The sequence below is a fragment of the Gallus gallus genome, chromosome 9 (genome assembly GCF_016699485.2).
Source record: "Gallus gallus isolate bGalGal1 chromosome 9, bGalGal1.mat.broiler.GRCg7b, whole genome shotgun sequence".
Classification (NCBI taxonomy): Eukaryota; Metazoa; Chordata; class Aves; order Galliformes; family Phasianidae; genus Gallus; species Gallus gallus.
In genome coordinates, this window is record NC_052540.1 from 8,153,750 (window position 1) to 8,172,101 (window position 18,352).

The 18,352-nt window shown below is 44.9% G+C and overlaps 2 protein-coding genes across 7 annotated transcripts in view; one reads left to right on the forward strand and one right to left on the reverse strand.

Moving 5' to 3' along the window:
- The window catches only part of GUCY1B4 (guanylate cyclase 1, soluble, beta 4), a 38,985-nt gene extending 30,396 nt beyond the window's left edge, over positions 1-8,589 (forward strand). For 4 of the 6 annotated variants that reach the window (XM_040706034.2, XM_046898617.1, XM_040706032.2 and 1 more), the window contains 6 exons: positions 697-845; positions 3,022-3,168; positions 3,435-3,589; positions 4,334-4,548; positions 4,634-4,756; positions 5,512-8,589. In XM_040706034.2, coding sequence (XP_040561968.1) covers positions 697-845; positions 3,022-3,168; positions 3,435-3,589; positions 4,334-4,548; positions 4,634-4,756; positions 5,512-5,663 — 941 coding nt within the window. In that variant the 3' untranslated portion in view covers positions 5,664-8,589. Of the gene's footprint in view, positions 1-696; positions 846-3,021; positions 3,169-3,434; positions 3,590-4,333; positions 4,549-4,633; positions 4,757-5,511 lie in introns of those variants that run through there. The other 2 variants (XR_005862362.2, XR_006930915.1) reach the window with 2 other exon arrangements.
- Positions 8,590-10,405: 1,816 nt separating this feature from the next.
- Positions 10,406-13,105, reverse strand: LOC112532998 (putative coiled-coil domain-containing protein 195). Its single transcript, XM_040706129.1, has 3 exons — positions 12,838-13,105; positions 12,107-12,356; positions 10,406-10,535 (listed from the first exon to the last, which is right to left on the reverse strand). Exons 1-3 carry the CDS (start codon positions 13,103-13,105, stop codon positions 10,406-10,408), a joined length of 648 nt encoding a protein of 215 aa, XP_040562063.1.
- Between the last annotated feature and the right edge of the window lie 5,247 nt (positions 13,106-18,352).

Sequence of the window (18,352 nt, forward strand, 5' to 3'; positions counted from 1 at the left end):
GGAACTAGCACAGCCACACCGTCGTTGTTGTGAAGTAGATTTTCTACTTAATGACACTCACTGGTAGTAAATAGGAGAACCACAGACCTTTCATTTCGCTGATAAGGAAGATTAGATTATTATTTTATTTCCAACATAGCTTTGGAAGCTATTTGCCAGAATTGTTTCCTAGGAAATGAAAAGAGGTAGCAGCTGCCCATTCAGGGAGGAAATTTGGTGTTTCAACAGTAAAGTGGGCTTTTGTTTTTAAAATGAGCGTACAGGGAAATGAGGGCTCAAAAAAGAAATACAGAATTTGGTCTTTCTTAGAAGATTTTCCTAGCTTCTCTGTGCTATCTATAAACCTGGAGCTATCATGATTCCTATTTCTCTTAAGGAGAGCAAGTAAGAATATTCTTATATTCCCTTTAGTAAACACATATATGAAATCAGGTGTGAAGAACTTTGTATTTCCTGACTATGGGTGAGCATAGAAATGTATTCAGATGTCTGAGCTGTTTGAAATGATGTGCTATAGTTCTTATATTTGAGATATTCTTACATCAACATCTGTCATATCTGGACACATGTATGAGTCTGAAAAATCATGTGTCCTAAAACAATGACTAGAAAGAAATCCTTGCAGACAGCTCTCAAACAGGTGTCATGGTTATCCACCCATTACTATTCTTTACAACTGTTTTTTTCTGCTCGCAGGAGAATTCAAGGAGTGCACCATATTGTTCAGTGATGTTGTGACCTTTACCAACATTTGTGCCCAATGTGAGCCTATCCAGATAGTTCTCATGTTAAATTCAATGTACCTGCAATTTGATAGACTGACCACAGTGCATGATGTATACAAGGTATGTTGTTGGTTGATAAAGACTATAGAAATAGTCTGGAATCAGGCTGTTTTGTTTTGTTTTGTTTAAATGTGCTTAACTGTTCTTCACCCCAGCATGATTTCCTAGAAACCATAAAATACTGCATATTTGTAGTGGCTATACAAAGAAACAAACAAAAAAGTCAACAACATACAAAGATGTAATTAAGTGTGTTGAAAATTTTGAGCAGGGGAGTAACTCCTGTCAGTGGCTAGAGTCTCTCTTCAAAATACTAATACCAGAATTGCTGTTTTGATACATCTCTTCTCTCTCAAACATCCATCCGAGATACTAGGATATCCCAGTTCATGGACCAATCTGAATAATTTTCCTAGTCCCTTTATTCCAACCCGTTGTAAAACATTTCAGTGCGTTATTAAATGTCTTCTTTGGCGGAGATAGCTATACAAACAACACTCAGTCAAGAGCTAGGCTTTGATTTTGATTCATGGAGATCTAAGGCAATGGTATGTATCTCCTCTTGACCTCAGAGAGCACTGATTAGATCTAAACTGTAATGTACATATTGTCTTCAAACTGTAAAGGAAGGATGAGAGCCCTGCACAGCATAGCACTGTTAATAACTCCAGAGCTACCTAGATTTTAACAGCTGAAGAGCTGATCCTAATTTTGTCTGTCCCTAGCACATTAAATATTTAAGAAGGCAGAAATAGCAAAGAGTGAAATCCAAACCTCATTCATTCGTTACTGGGGCAAGACAAGCAGTTCATCCTGCAATAAATTTGTACTGGGAAATCAAAAGGATTTCTGCCGTGGCAAGGAAACTCTTTTCAATAATTGAAGCAACCAGAATATGGCCTTCAGATTTTAGGATGGATTAGCATCATGTTCTATCTAAATCATACATCTTGAGTAAATTATCTGTCACTATAATAATCTCCTTTTGATGCCTGTATGCAACTCCCATTAATATTAAAGGAAGTAGCTAGAGCACAGGGAAGGAGGACAGGATGACTATTTCAGAGCTCTGTGAAAGAAATGAAATACTGAAATTGATCAATGAAACTTGGCCCACGTTATAATTGTCTGAAGTTATGAATTAATCTTGTTAAATTAGATCACCTGCCACAGCCTAGAGATAATTAGGGTATCTATTTGTATTAGTAGCCTCTTACAGTTATTTTTAACTTGTTAGAGAAGTTACTGGTATTACTGTGGTTTGGATATCTTGATAGAAAATATATACAGAACATGTTTTTCAGGACTGAGCTACTGAACTGTATTAAGTCATTATGTTAGTGATCAAACCCAAAGATGCTCATTAGTAAGAAATCCAGTTAATCTAATTTAAGATGCTCTCTTATTTACTGATGGTAAATGTAACAGTGAAATCTTATAAGAGCAGTTTACAAAATTTCTTGGCTGTCTCTTACAATGAATTTTAGATGAATTCTGTACTTCAAAAGGGCATATTGTATTCCCAGCGAAATCTCTGATATGGGGACAAACCCTGGAGTATAACTCAGGTGCATTTCAGTGTGCAGTTCAGGGAGATGAAACACCTGATGTAGGACTAACCTTTCAGAATCTTTCTCACTGACAGCAGCACGCTGTGGGAGAACAGCTGATTGTAAGGAAGGATATTTACAAACTGCCTAGTTCACACCCTGCATTCTCTAGCATCCTGCCATTGGAAATTGTAGGTTTCTTAATTTCATGTGAACCACTTAATAATCACCAATGGATAGACTCTCTTGATTTATTGTGACTTCTAAAAAGAGAAGTACACTTCTAATACCAATTGTGAATTAGAACTAATTAATAGCATTTAACTGTCAGATAACTTCCTGGCTCAGGAGTTGTGCCTGGGGATAGTTCCTTACATATCAATCTGCCCTGGTTGGGTAGAAGACAAGAAGTCTGGCACTTTCCCAGCTTACTCCTTAGGGTTTCTCACACTGATATCTAAACTGGGTCAAGTAAGCAGGGACAGAACACACTGAATTTTTTTAGTTTGGAGTCAAGGAATGGATCCCCATCTCAAGGAAGTTCACACATGCTAAAGCATGTGATTGGAAGCACATTTTAGAAGGAAGAGGGAGTTGGTGCAGGTAAGGAGGGCCTCAAACAGCAAAGCACCAACCTGAAGGAGAATTATAGGCAATGCTCATATACTTGTCCTTCTCAATTAAAGGTGGAGACAATTGGAGATGCCTATATGGTAGTAGGTGGTGTCCCTGTGCCCGTATCCACTCATGCTGAGCGAATTGCTAACTTTGCCTTGGGGATTATAATAGCAGCTAAAGGAGTACAGAACCCAGTTTCTGGAAATCCAATCCAAGTAAGTGGTTAACACGTAGATTCTGATTCTTGGGTTGGGCTTCTGGTAAATGTATTGCAGCGGGACATCAAAGAGCTGCTTTTAACTTCTGTGACTTCGGTCACATGGGTGCATTTTTCTGCAAAAGCCTTTCTCCCTGTGTATATTTGGCATTTTACTGGCACCCAGTGTTGTGTTAAGATAGACTTTTAGGTGTCTCAGTAGCATTAAGAAAGGTTGTAAATAACAAGTGACATTTCTGGGGGGTGTTTTATGTCTTTGTAAAGATTAGAGTTGGGATCCATACAGGTCCTGTCTTGGCTGGAGTTGTTGGAGAAAAGATGCCTCGTTATTGCTTGTTTGGAGACACAGTGAATATAGCTTCCCGCATGGAGAGCCACGGTGTCCCAAGTAAAATTCATCTAAGCTCCAGTGCCTATCAGTGAGTAGTTCTGATGAAAACTTTTCCTATTAAAAGCTGTGCTAAAACCACTGTCTTGAACAGATGCAGCTTTCAGCTGTGGACGACTCTGTCTTTTGTCACTTATTTATGCAGCTTGCTTGTAAAGAAAGATATCTGCTTGCAAAGAGTTTAGTTTTGATCATTTGAGATGTCCTTGTATATAGAGGTTTGAAAGTCCTGATCCTAGAAAGTACAAGATAAAAAAAATAAATGTGATGGTTTTTTGAAAGTACCAACAGCATGATTTAAATGCTAGAAAGACTTATCATTTAATTTGACATCCTGCATAACCAGAGCTTCAAAATCTCTCTTATTGAGTACAATACTCTGTGGCAGAATAGTTTTATTTGCACCTATTAAGGATAAACTGTATAAACCACGATGTTATTCATGAAGTGAAGAATTCACTTTCCCAAAGCTCTTGTCAATAAAAATTAAATACTGCATTTTCAAGAATTTTATGTATGCATAAAATATGCAAGTAAGAGCTGAAAGTGAAGATGAGCTACAGAGGAGTAGAAAAACATGAACTGGGCACCTATGAGAGGTATTAGGAAAGCCAGAGATCCCCTAGCATTGAATGAGCAATGCTGGTTTTTTTTCCCAAACTAAAGTGATTAGACTACTTTGATTATAATAGCTTTTCTAAAGCACTTGGGGAGTTTTTTTGTTTTGTTTTGCTAATCTTGAATTTTCCTCTGTCATTTTCTTTTGTTATCTTAGATGTCTAAAATACAAAAATTTTGAGATGACAGAAAGAGGAGAAATAGAAGTGAAGGGCAAAGGAAAGATGCATACATACTTCCTCGTTAGAAATAAAACTGCATGTGAGAATGAGATTATGGGAAGGCCAATAAAGGACTTAGATTCTGGCCGTGAATCCGCTCAGTCCTTTCAAGAAGACAGGGCTGAGACGATGCCAAGCTCTCATCAGTCAGGTAGAGTCAACTTGACATACCTTTCTCTCCTTAAACAAATGAATGTTAATTCATTTACATTAAATATTCTTTTCTATTCTCTCAGTTACTCAAAATCAGCCAGAGAAGGACCAGACCACAGCCATTGCAATGAAGTACATTGACACTCCCACAGATGCACAAAGCAGCCTAAAGAGAAGAAATCCAGCAAAAATTGCAGATTTAACAGGTAGTTATTTAGTTATCATCTAGAAAAGGCAACAATTACAAACTAAATGAAGCTTATTCTGGCAGTTTCATTATATTCCACTTCTGAATGTCTCTGGCTTTGTTGGAAGCAGAATTTCATGGCCAGTATATCCATGTTGGGTAAACTAACCAGCCAGCACATCGCTTAGGGCCAAACAAATTCACCTTCAGAGCAATCAAAGCTGTTGGTCATGCATTAGTTAGAAAGAAGATGACATAGCTGTCAGGTTTCAGCATCCTTCTGATAATACAAAGAGAACTGATAACTTTTAGACAACTCTGCATAAGGGTAGAGCCAATTATTCACATACACAACTTTTCCTAGAAAAGCTGCCATTACTTTACGTAGTTATGGAGAAGCCCTGATCAGTTCAAGCCTGAGAGAGTGGGACCTCATTGGCTATGCAGCCTGTCAGTCCTCAAACCAGTCTCCTGTGGGGGTTAGAAGGATTTATTGCCATGCCCGCTTTCTACAAAGCTCAGTCTCCACTCAAGTAACTGATACTGAGTGATGGGTTTGATGCCTTAACGGTCTAATCTAACACAGCAATTCTTGCAATTCTATTTGCTTAACCTGTAGGTTTCATATAGACTAAGAATATTGCCATAGATTGATTACTGGGAAATGTTTTATTCCACTTCCATCTATTTAGAAGTAGTAGTTAATCTAATATATGACAAATAGAAACCTCTATGGTCATTAAAAACTCACACTGAAGGAGTATTTCTTTCCAGGCAGAAGTTATGATTCAAAAAGCCATGGGAGTCTCCATGGGAACCAGCATTCGGATGACGCTCCTCGTCATCAGAACAGGGGAAGAGTCAAACCAGACACTGAAGAGCCACAAATTAGAAATGTTCGCTCCAATTTTTGCAATTTACTCTAAGTTTCTGACTTTTTACATTAATCAGAGCATTTTTATTATTATTTAGTGCATTTTCCTGTTTTGGGACTAATTTTCTATATGAAATTCTACACGATTTTGTTAAAAAACCAAAAAGACAGAGAAGACATTTCATCACAATTTTCAGCAAAAAGAATGGAAGGTGATGTTTTTTTTAACCAATCTGCACACGTCATGTGATACTCCCAGTGGAGGATGAAACCACCACAAGATATGTTGGAGTTACATTTTTCAGCTTCTCCCATTTCTTTGAATATCTCCACGTAAAAGTGACTGTTTGGTATCTCACGCAGCAATAGGGAAGGAGGTGAGTCATGCAACTAGAAATGTTCATACTCAAGCAAGCAAGCAGTTGCAGTAGAAGAAACATTCCCTGAAGTGACCATCTGTCTTGACTTGAGCACAGCCAACAACCTCCTTATGAAAGGTCAGCAGAATTTGATCTGTATTTTAACTATGATGACAATTAATCTCCAGTGAGTCTTTTGCTGAGGAAAAGTATTATGCAGTAAAAGTGCAGAATAGATTTCTATATAATACAGCTTACGCTTTTTCCATCCTGAAGAGACAATACTCTGTAGCATATAACAATAAAAAAATGTAAAACAATCTGTGATCTTTGAATCAGCTATGTATACTGTACTTAGAAGATTTAAGAAGGAAATACATGTTGTGAAATTAAGTGATACTGAATTCCTCACAACACTGAAGGCCTGTTCAAGGCCAATGAACTATCTGAGACCTTCCAACAAGCTTCAAGTTTATTTCCTGTGGTCTCACTTCAGCTAAACAAAAATAAGGCTTCAGAACTACACAGAGAGTATGTCAGTGCTGAAATTAATGCTGCTAACATCACTGAAAATAACAGTGTTAAGGGTCAGCGTCACTTACCTGGTGTCAGAGGCTCCCTTGCTGAGTTACTTCCATTCTGATGTATTCTTAGATTGCACTTAATCAGAAACGGCAGAGAAAAATTGGAATTCAGCTGTCAAGGATGTAAGATAGAGGAGCAAAATACAATTGATAAAAAGACTGTGGACAGTCTGGCACATCATAAATTGTCCTCTCGTTCCTATATGTGGAGCTTGTATTAGATGGAATGTGCTGTGTTTTGGGCTAGTTTGACACATGGTGCACCCTGCACACTGATTTATTATCTTTGTGAGTGGATTCATTGTGTTAAGTATACAAACGTGAGACCCGTTTGAACTTCCAGCAAGAACTCACTGAGAAGTCTATAATATGATTCCTCTGTTGCAGTCTGGAGCATCACATTTCTGCCTCTGTGTCTGTGGCAGGAGCAAAGCCTTTTAAACACCAGATGGAGAGGTAAGACTGATGAAAGGAATTGCCTCCTCTCTATAGTATAGCAAGATGAAATTTCACCTGGTTTTCTTTTGAAATCCATCAGACAGTAGCTGTCTTGACTGGGTGCTCTGTGGCTCTGTCTATGAACAAGTAGTGCATGCAGACCAACAGAGCAGGATGCGCAGGGTGGAACCGTCAGTGCTGCTCTCCACGCGTTGGGTATTTCAGAGGGCTTGCTCTTGTGGTAGCACACTTGGAATGCCTGTTCGCTTTTTGAGCACCTTACAAGTGCATCTCTTGGCTTATTTTCATCCAGAAGAGATCCATTCATTGCTTTGAGACCACTCTATGATTTAAAATGAAGTACAGTTAGTAAGTATGACTGGAAACTCATTTACAAATGTATTCTGGACACTAAAATGCACATATAAATACACCCTTTAAAGCTTCAGCACTTTCAGCAATAAAACTGGGCAGCACCAGTATGGGAGAGTGCAATTTTCTGACTATCAGCATTTATTTATGCTTTTATTTAGGTGGAGTTTGCTATCTAGACATTGTTCATTATTGTGGAGGGGTTGACGTATGCTGTAGAGCGAATATACACCTAAGCATGACCATTATTAAACTGAGCATGAGGATTCTAAACACTTGATGGTGTGCTGCCCTCAGACACACGTCTGCATTTCACCTTCAGCCTTAGCAACTCCGCCCCACGTGGCACAGCTTCTGTTCACAGCTTTGCACTTCTGTGTTGTTACCAAGCTTTAAAACTTTCCTAAAGAAGGCAAACACCCAGTTTCTCTCTCACTCACAGTGGTGTAAATCTGCAGTAACAGTGAAGTCAGCACCATCCCAACTAGAACACTGACAAGATTTTCTTGCCTTCAGCCTACAGACACATTTCACACTGATGAAACAGAGAACTTGTCATTTAACAAATAGCGGTGATGGGTATATAAAGCCACACAGCCCCAAACACAAGTGTTACACAGGAGGAGACATCTCTCAGTTGCCAGTTAGTGCAGGAGGGAACCTCTTGTTGTCCCAGCTGCTCTTGCAGGCTGTACCTGCGTGGCTGAATATCACTTACTCTCTCTTTAGAAGGGAGGATTTGTGATTGGAAGCACTCCGTAGCCCAACAAGCCTTGCCATCAGTGACTCGGATGCGGTATATGTTAGAGAGTTTAGGTATGAACCTTCTATGGGAGGAAGACAGAAATGGTTCACGGCTTAATTGCTGTCTGCATTACTTTGCCCAATTTTTAACACTTGCTTTGCTTATACCCATCCTTTCTGCACTGAACCATCTATGAATATTTAATATTGGAACGTTTTAATTGCCAGTAAGTGCACCATGGTAAGGTACTTTACGCTGTACTTCAGTACATTCGATGTGCTCAGTGGTTTCTCTGTGGCCTCCGCTACTGTCTGGTCTTCTGCTTCTCTGCTGGAGGTGTGGACCTGAGTCAAATCTGAACATCTTGGACTGCTTTTAGAAATGCCTGTGCATCGTCCTGTGTTCTTAAAGCTGTAGATACTGCTAAAGGTGTCAATAATGCACAACTGTCATTCAAAAATAAATGTTTCCATTAACGAACCGATTGTCATTTCTCAATGGCTGCTTTGATTCCTTTCCTTCTTTTCCACCCTTTTTCGTTCTTCTGTCCTTATGAACATAACAAAAAAGTTAAGACCACGACACCCCCAATAAACATAAAGTAAGTTTAATTTCTTATGTGTTCACACGTGTTTTTGTGGCTTCAGAATCAGCAGCCCGCTCCAGTTAACACTGCCGTATGCGAACACGTGCTAACACGTAGTGACTGACCTGCACTGAACTGACACAGGAAGGGTGGGAGAACAGAATTCACATTGCTGCTTTGGGAAAGTTGAGGCAGGGAGGATTTAAAAGTTGAGCTTTTTTGAAAGCTGGCTGTAGCACAGGGATTCCCAAACCCCATTAGCTCTGGTGTTCAAGCATGGATTTTCAAAAGCACTTGGGTACCTTTAGAAGCCTAGGGGCCAGGTTTTCAAAGACACTTGTTGTTTCTGTTAAGTGAAACCAGCTGGGTTGAGGTACTTCACACACATGTAGTTTCTTGCAATTAAGCTTTCATTAAAACGTTTTAAAAGCATTTCCTTGTGCATGCTTTCAGAAAAGAGCTGTTCAGCAAACTTTCCTGACCGTAACCCAATTTGCTGGGAGTCTTTGATTAAAAACACTTCTAACGTTACAACACAGCTCCACATGGAGTCAAGCTGAAAATAAAATCCACAAATGAAATAGCAGCAAAACTGAAAAGATAATTTCATTGGGAATGTATTAAAAACGTTCACGAATACATAAAACCATTTCAAAATAATAAAAAAAAAAAAGGGGGATCTGATATTTTTACACACACACACACAGCATCACTGAAAGTCATTCGGTGGTCTCTTTGTCTATGAGCTCTCTGCTTTCACTTTTGAAGACCCCAGAGCGTGAGGGCAGACAATAAGACTGACAATTTGTGCAGTATTCACTCATCAGTACGGCCTGCGTGTTAAAAAATAGTGCTGGTGGTCAAAGCAAACACCACGTGGGACAGATCCTTACTCACACAGCCAGACCCAAGTTACCAATCACACTTTTTTTTTTTACAAGCCATTTTTTCCCTTCCATTAGTTTTGCACCAGTTTGCTGCATGTCCGCTAATGATTCTTGTCTGAGCTGTGTTCAGACACCGGACCTGAGAGCATCTGAGATCCTTCCTGCTCTGACCTGGTGTGCAGCTATCTCTGATGGACACCAGCTCAGACACACGTTTGCAGTCACGTCTTCATATTGATTAGCACTTATTCTCCCCCGTGCTCCTGTAGGGTTGGACCTGAAGCAGACATCAGCAGTCACCATTAAGTTTTGCAGAAATTCAGAGTGATGTCAACTGGTTCTGTGACACCCCCTTGGCTTTGCTGTATTGGTATTGTGAAATACGAAGTTTTAAGTACAGAAGAGTCTCCCAGGTCCTTTAGCAGCTCTTACTTCATCATTTGCAACAAGTACCTGCCAAGGGATCAGCAAACGCGAGAGGTGACTTGGTTTCTGCTTTTTGTGACAAACATAGCAAAACCAGCTTTAACATCCTGTTCAAAGCAGTGCTGATCTGAGGGAGCCTTGAGATGCATTGAGCAGAAGCTGCTTTGTGGAGGAGCTTTGCTATCATGCGACTCCATCACGGCACGTGTGCTTCCAGCCTGTTTTGTCGTGGCTTCCATTTCCTTGCTGAACAACGGGGCAGTGACCCGAAACACCGTCCGGGTGAGCCTCCCAAGGCAGCCTGCCAAAGCGTTTTGCAGGTAAGGAACCTGACACATAGCTATCATTTAAGGCCAATTTATCTCGAGAATCAACGGGCCTTTAAAAATTCACCAGCTCACATATCCCTTTCGGTGATGGTACTTAACTGTTTGGTGTCCTGATTTGGGGGGCTTTTGAAAGAACCTTGATTTCCAGCATAGGACACATCCGTTGGTAAGAGGAAACTAACAGCCTTTACTTTACCCCTGGGGAAAGACGAGAAAGGATTATAAGGACTGCAAATGTATAAAACATGCACAGAAGCCCCACCAGCAAACCAGAAGTGAATGCAGGCAGCACTTGAGTGATGCGTGTGGGCAGAAGCTCCTGCCCTGCTGGCACTGAGCTCACACAGCTCCCCAGGGGCTGAGCACGGTGTAGGCTGGCTGGCTGCTGGGAGCATCTGCCTTTTTCCATTGAGCCTTACAGTTCCCTGCACAGCTGGCTCCTCTGGTGGAATCCGAAGGGATACATCTGAACAGTCACTTCCAAAGGAAGTGTCTCACATGTGGCTATAGTGTTAGAGGAGAATTTGGGAGACCCACTACAGACAGCAATTCATGAAGACTTGTTGCAGAGCAAAATGCTGTCCCTGTTAAAAAATACGCTTCATTCGCCTGCTGAACTCCTTGCTACAAGTTATCCTGCCAGTTAAAGGCTTGCCAAAATTTCTGCCTGCCTTCGTGCTCTGTATGTAGATGGCAATGACCACAATTGTGGCATGAAAATGTATTAAGCCTTTTACTCACATAAAAATCACAGTTTCGTGCTTTGGGATGTCCCTTGGACTGCTGGTAAGGTGAGGTAAAAAAAAAAGCAGCTCATTCCACAGTTACTTCTGTTAAAGCAGCCAGCAGTGCATTGACACCAGACCGCGTGCCAGACTGGCTGGCCAGTGCTGCCAAGGCAGCTCCAAAGGGAACGATAAAATAATCAGCATCATTCCCCTCGCTATGAAGTAACCACTGCTTTCTATCCCCAGATCACAAAGCATCAGTTCTGAGACACCTACACTGCTAGCTCTGAAAGCTTCTTCCCTTTGGGAGAAAACGGTGGCATTTGCCAGAGCCCCCTGCAGCTGAGCGCACATCCTGACACAAAGGCTCCCAGGCACGGTGCCTTTGGGGCAGAGCTCTCTGAACTGCTCACATGCATCGAGTCAAAATCCCGCCAGGACCGAGCGAAGCATATGCTGAAACCCAGCTCTACGGGGTCGGGGTGCTTTAGAAAGCGAGATGTGTTCCCTGCCTGGCTCTACATTTGGGTGTTAAAAAGCTGACCCTGAAACGCTCTTACAACAAAAACAGGTGTGGGTGGTCAAGCCCATGCATTTCTCCTGCTTAAGTGCACACTTGGAGGCCATTTGGGCTGTCTCTGTTTTGAGCACAGCATGACTGGCACTAAAAGCAGCTGTGTGAGGGGAGTCACGCTGTGTGTAACAGCACTGGGAGGGGGCTGGAGCTGCCGTGTATCACTGGCTCATCATTAGCGCCTTCACCTTTGCTGCTGTGTGTTGGAGAGCTTTTTGCCAGCGAGCAGAGGTGCTCACGACTTGTCCAGGAGCCACTCCGTTTAACTTAAGAGCCCCGAGAACATTTTTCTCAAGGCTGAAAGCATTAATTTGTAATGCTTCGGTTACAGGGGCAAAATGATGCAGTGAATCTGCATCCACGCACCACATTATCACGCTTCCAGAAGCACAGCACAGAGTGCCTCTGTATCCCTGTGCTTTTTGTTCCGAGTTTAGAAACCCTCTTGCAGCTCTTGCAGCCCTTACCTGCACCTGCGGACGTGCTCCTGGAACAGCCTCATTTTGCTGGAAGTGCTGCTGGAGAAGCAGTTGGCTGGGCCCTTCCCAAGGCCTCTGCTCACATCGCTGGGGTGCTGCTCTGCAGTGGGACAGGCGTGCGGCTCGGCCCTGCCCCGCTCCTCCAGCTGCCCGCTGCTCGGGGGCCGCTTGCCGGCATGGAGAGGCCTTGAGGGTGCCGATGCCGCGGTGGAGTAGCGCCGCACCGTCATGGTGGTGTCTGCAGAGCAGAGAGAAGAGAGGAGCTGGGAGCAAATGCAGGCAACCAGTGGGAAAGCCCTGCCTCAGGAACGTTGCTGGAGAGCACTTGGACTGTGATGGCAGCTGTGGCAGTGCCAGGAAGCTGAATTACTGAATGCTTTTGGTGGTGTCGGTGCTACAGACAGCATCCACCAGCCTGACCCTGCAGCCACCACATCCACTTCTGGACAGTTCTTCTCACCAAATGGCATTTTTGCTCTTTCTGCTTCAACCAAGCTACAAATGAGGAAATACTCCATCTTCTCCCCCCCCTTAAATAAAGACAAACTGAGCTCTGAGCTGAACACTTCAAGAACAGCAAAGCACTGCACTGAGCCCAGCACAGGGATGCAGACACCTTACAGTGTGTCACAGACACCCCTATCATGGGTCTGGATGTGGGCACTGAAGGAGGCCGGAGCACGTGGTCAGGTCTGCTAGACAGATGGGCTGCGGCTCACCTCCGTCTCCCTGCAGATCCATAACAGCCCAACTGGAGTCACACACGAACATCACAGTACCTGCCTGATCCACTGGGGCTGCGGGCGATGCGTCCGATCCTTCTGTGGGGCAGGGCAGGCTGCCCATCTCCCTCCTGCTGCCCCCCACAGCGGCACTCAGCCCGCAGGCGTGCAGCTCCTCTCTCAGCGCCCGGTTCTCCCGCTCCAGCTTGTCGATCTGGGAGTGCATCTCACGGATGACCTGGAGGAGGTGCGTGTTCCCCTCCATGGCCTCCCGACCTCCCACTGACGGCTCAGCCGGCAGCGAGCTCTCCCTGCTCTTAAAGCAGAGCCCGCGCCCTCTTTCACCACCAGCGGTGCTGGATGAAGCCGTCAGGTTGCTAAGAGAGGGCCCATGATTTATTCATCCCCAGTGTCACTTTGCAGAGCCAAGCCGTACGTGCTGGCACAAATCACTGACAGCTCAGCGCTGCTCCATCAGCAGAGAGCCCTTCCGTGTGCCTTCACTCGCTGCAGGGCTGGGGTACTCCATGGGACCAAGGCAGAAGAGGCCGCCTGCAGCCCACATCCCTCAGGTGATACATGAATGCCACCCTGCATCTGCAGCACCACGGGAGCACTTGGCCTTTGCTGTGCCACAGTTCATCTTCTCCTGACTGACAGCAGGCACAGAGCTTGCACTGCCCTTCAAAGAAACAGTGTTCTTCCTGTAACCTCACCCTGCTGCTCCCAACGCCTCTGCTGCCCATGGAGCAAAGGGCCACAGTGGGGATGAGTTGGGATTTTGGGGTGCTAGAGGAACCGGTGGAGCTCCACGTGCTGGTCAGACCATGTTCCCTGTGACCAGACAGCTCCACACCTGCAGCCTGGTGGAAATTCAGTATGGTCCAAGGCATATGTGAAACACCTTGAAGTCATTTAACATAAACAACAGAGCTTCTGCCACCTGAACCCCTTCAGCAAGCTTCACAAGGCATTGAACCCGGGGGAGGTTTATTCACCTTCAGCCACATCCACATCTCTCCACTAAAAACAACTGAGGGGGGGGGTGCAGTTGGGGGGATGCAGCAGCCACAGTGCCCTGATTTCCATGCAGCAGGCTGGCTGTGTCCCTGCAGGCTGTATGACTTGCATACTGACTAGCATCGCAGCAGCAAACATACAAACACTGGGAGGAGCTCACATTTTTGCTTGGCACCCTTCTGGCACACTGCATGAATTCTGGGGAAGTTTGTGAGGGTTCTCCTCCTAAAACCTGATTTCAAGGGCTGCTGAGTCCTCGTGGGCAGAGCAGTGCCATCGCAGCCCGACCACAGCAACGCAGCTGAAACTTCACCTCTGCAGAAGGAGCCTCTCTGAGCCAGCTGTGGCACAGTGATTTGCCTGTTTAACTGGTATGTAATCTGCCAATGACCACTGAACATCCTTTGTGTTTTGCCAGCACCATTCTTGGTCCTCCCTGCTGCCTGAGCCCCGGACGTGCACCACATGCACATAAGGAGATCCCACACGTGAAAGATCAGTGACACGCACTGCTTTGACTCTGAGTACTCGAGGTTCTGAAAGGGGTCTCATTTCCAGCAGGGGATGCTCAATGCTCTCTGAAAACCAGGCTTAACCCGAACATGGGAAACACCGAGATGCACAACTCACATCCAGAAACCTCAGCTGTGCTTTTGGACAGCTGAGCATGGCTACGTAGGAACACTTCATACTTTCAGAGAGCACTTCAGCGTCTGCACGTGGCATTTGCACACCCTCGGGTTTCTCTCCCTTTAAGCAGCCACAGGTTGGTCAGCAGCAGTGGGAATTTATCTGCTGTGTGCCAGCTCCCTGCAAGCACAGCATATGCTGCTGGGCACAAACCTGCCTCCTGTGCATGAAAATACGTGCAGCAGGAGATGTTCATAAATAGCAGTGAGGCCTTTAGCTACCCACGCGGGGATGGGAGGTGGGCTCATGGCTACTGAGCAGCACAGAGAGGAAGTCAATCCTAAAATCTGGAAGAATCATTATTTCTTAATCCATTTTCTATTCTCAAACAAAAAAGACCCCATAAAATGCATACCACATTCCATTCACCCCTCTCTATATGATTCCATATGCAACCTGCATATGTACACTGTAAAATACTTGCATGACTGGAACTGTAGGAAATGCCATAGGACTGTTGCAGGTCCTGAAAACATACTGCAGGGTCACAGATGCTATGAGCAGGGCCATGGCAACGGCACGGTAATGAGGAATAGCTCCTAAAGATGAGGCACAAGGCTAGGAATGCAGAGCACCAGGAGCTCTGGGAGCAAAAGGGAGTGTGCCCCATGCACACGGATCACCTGGCTCGCCCGTGGTCTCTGCTCAGTCACAGCCCTTCTCTGATAAAACAAGTGATGGTTGCTAACTGAAGCAGCCGGGGAGCACAGCCCAAAGCGCAAACGGAAAATGCATCTTATATAAACACGATGGGAAACTGATAGGATGAAAGGGAAACGTGCACTTTGTTACTGCCAGCATTGGAGCATTTGGGGGAGGCGTTCACCTGTGAAAATTTTGCATTACTGAGGATTTTCAAAACAGAACACCAACACAACGCATGCAGCAACCACGTCTGTGTCCCACGGGCACTACAGCTCCTGTCCTGAAGGACACCCATCACTCAGCCTCCCCCCGGACTGCCCGGCCGTGCCTGCAATCCTGGTGCAAACCTGCAGTCCAGCAGGATTGCACCAGCAGCTGCCGTTAGGCCTGGAGATGAAGCTGGTGGTCCTTCCACGGTCATGGTAACAGTTCTACATGGGCTTACCTGTTTGTTGTCTTTCTGATTCATTTCATTCATCTCAGCACAATTCACTTAACTGAGAAACACATTCTGTTCCTTCCTTCCTTTTCTTCTCTTCCTTTTCCATCCTTTTTTTTTTTTTTTGCCTTTCCCTATTGCTTGGATGCTGTTCTCAAAATCCCTTCTGCTTGCCTTTAATATTATTCACATCCGTCAATTTTAACTGCCTCGCTTCAAAGCTCATTTTATGGCCTTAATTTGTTCATTATGAGTGCATAAAACTCATTCTTTCTGTGATAATTTACATTTTACTGCATGCTAAACTTGCTAGAAATTGGGAAATACATTCAAACACGTACCCAATGCTTCTAAATTATCCTCGTCAGATCATCTGTCCTGAAGATTCATCCTCCCCTATCAGTCACAGCTGCAATTCTGAGCTGTCAGACACCAGTTCAAAGCTAAGCTGCAATGCAGCCACTGCCTGATTCCGACACGTGCAGTGCTCTGATTTTTTGCACTGAGACCCAAAGCTCTGTGCTCAAAGCTGCAGTGAATCTCACCTGCTTTGGTTCCCAATGCAGCCCCCCATTGCCCGGCGCAGCTCAGCTGCCATCACGCAGCCATGAGCAGCGCCATGGAACCACGCACGGCCTTCCTCAGCTCTGCACACCACCGCCCCGTTTCTCACTTGGATATTATCCAAAAAGCAAAAATCCCTCTTCAGACTGACGTTACGTTGCCAGCATACTGTCTCTCCAGTGAACGTTAAGATATAATTACCCTGTAAGGAATGATTCCTATTAAACATTTAACACGCCTCCCTCTAATTGAAATTTAAGCCTTTGGTTGCGGTTGGGTGTCACTAAAGATGTGATTAAACATAAAATATGTATAATGCTTAATTCCTTTCGGGGTGTTGGGAGAGATTCCACTAACTTTTTTTTTTTTTTTTTTTTTTTTTGCATTCCAGAACTTCTCCACATTGCTGGATTTCATGTGATGATAGAATAATCAACGCTGGAAAGACCAATAAGACCATCTAGTCCGCCCATACCAGCCCATGCCTGCTCTAGGCCAGGTCCCTCAGTGCCACACCTGCCCTTTTCACGAGCACCTCCAGGGCTGGTGACTCCACCACCGCCCTGGGCAGCCCATGTGAGGCTGGAGCAGCCATGTGGGGCTGTTGCAGAGCAGGAGCATGCCGAGGTGTGCCCCATTGCCCCAGGAGCCCATGCTGCCCTCAGCAGTCTGCCTAGAGATGGGCACAGCATGGAGTGCGTCCCAGGGTTGCTCCTCTCTGGGAGCTCCCTGTCTCAGATCCCTGTAGGTGCTTGGCTTGGGGAGGTGATTATCCTACATTTTCCCTGCTCAGAACAGCTTGCTGCTTGCATGAGGTGCTGTACCCAGTACTTGAATGCTCGGTGTCACTCAGACACCGAATGGCAGCAGGGACTTGGGGCACTGGCATGCCTGGTGGCTGTGCCTGGTGCTAGAAGCTCACGCTCAGTCCTTGTTTCTATCACAAAACACAATAGAAAAGTGCCTCTCAAAGGAGGAAGGCCTCCTCAGAGCGGCCCACGCTGGAAGACAACGTGGGGAAGGCTGCTGTGTCCATGACCAGCGGGACGCAGAGCTCCCCAGCCTCCTCCCTCCAGAGCCACCAGGAGTCAAGTTACAGGTGTTTTCCCTCTAATTACCATACTGTGATATTTATTCATCACTCAGGCAGCAATTCATGATGCAGAGGCATCACAGGAGAGCTGGAAAGGAGATTTGTGAGGGAAATGTTCTGCTAAGATGGTGAAAGAACAGCTGGCCTGGAGAATCAAAGTGCTGTCTTCCTCAAATAGATTAGATTGTATGAAAGACTTCAGTGCTAATTAACACATCCTAGAAAATAAGAAAGGATACATCAAGTTTGCTATGAAATGTGAAAGGCAGATTATTCATCTGCACTGCAGTAAAAGGACAGGACTTCAGTACCTGACACAGTACAAAACCGAGCACAACTCCTGGCCCCAAGGAGCACAGGAAGCTCCCTCCTCACACATCAGCTCCGTGTCACCCTCCAGTGCTGGACACCCCACAGCTTGCAGTGTGCTTCACCTCAATGCCAGCCCAGGGCAGCCACAGGCCATGGGAGCACTGCTTTGCTGCCAGCAGCCCTGCCTCTCTTGGGGCTGCACCCAAAGATGAGCTCCGGACACCGTGCTGATGAGCACTTCTGCAGAAAGCATCTCCCAGAGGGGTTGGCGCCTGGGAGAGGGCTGCACCTGTCTGTGCTTCCAGCCTACTTTGTACATGGCACAAGGAAGCACCCGGCCTTAAAAATCCACACGTTCTCCTCCAGCATCAGTGCAAGCACAGCAGGAAACCACGTGTGCTACCTCAGCTCTAAGCGCAGAGAAAAATGATTTCCTACACAAATAACATTTGTGAATCAAGCAGCGGAATACTTCATCGCTTCTGCAATATCAGAGTGATACTGCAGGGCACAAAAAGAGCATCAGTGTCAGTAAGGGTCTATCTAGTCATAATGTACGAGTGATTGGCTTCTGTCTTGATTGCTCGCTGCAAACCATCAGTCCTTCACAAATCTGCTGCAAACAGTTATGAGGCATGTTGACTTTTTTTCTCTCCCTTGCATGAAGCTATTTACTGCTCTCAAGCGTGACAGTCCTGCACAAGAGGAGGAGCCCACCGCCACAGGCCAGCCTGCTTGCCCTCTTGCTC

What these genes read in the sequence shown, in the direction of transcription:
- LOC112532998 (XM_040706129.1), bottom strand. Translation starts at nt 13,105, where the DNA reads ATGGAGGGGAACACGCACCTCCTCCAGGTCATCCGTGAGATGCACTCC. An exon ending in GGATCTGCAGGGAGACGGAG is followed by an intron (nt 12,357 to 12,837) that starts GTGAGCCGCAGC and finishes TCTGCTCTGCAG; the next exon opens with ACACCACCATGACGGTGCGG. An exon ending in GAGCACGTCCGCAGGTGCAG is followed by an intron (nt 10,536 to 12,106) that starts GTAAGGGCTGCA and finishes GTCTTTCCCCAG; the next exon opens with GGGTAAAGTAAAGGCTGTTA.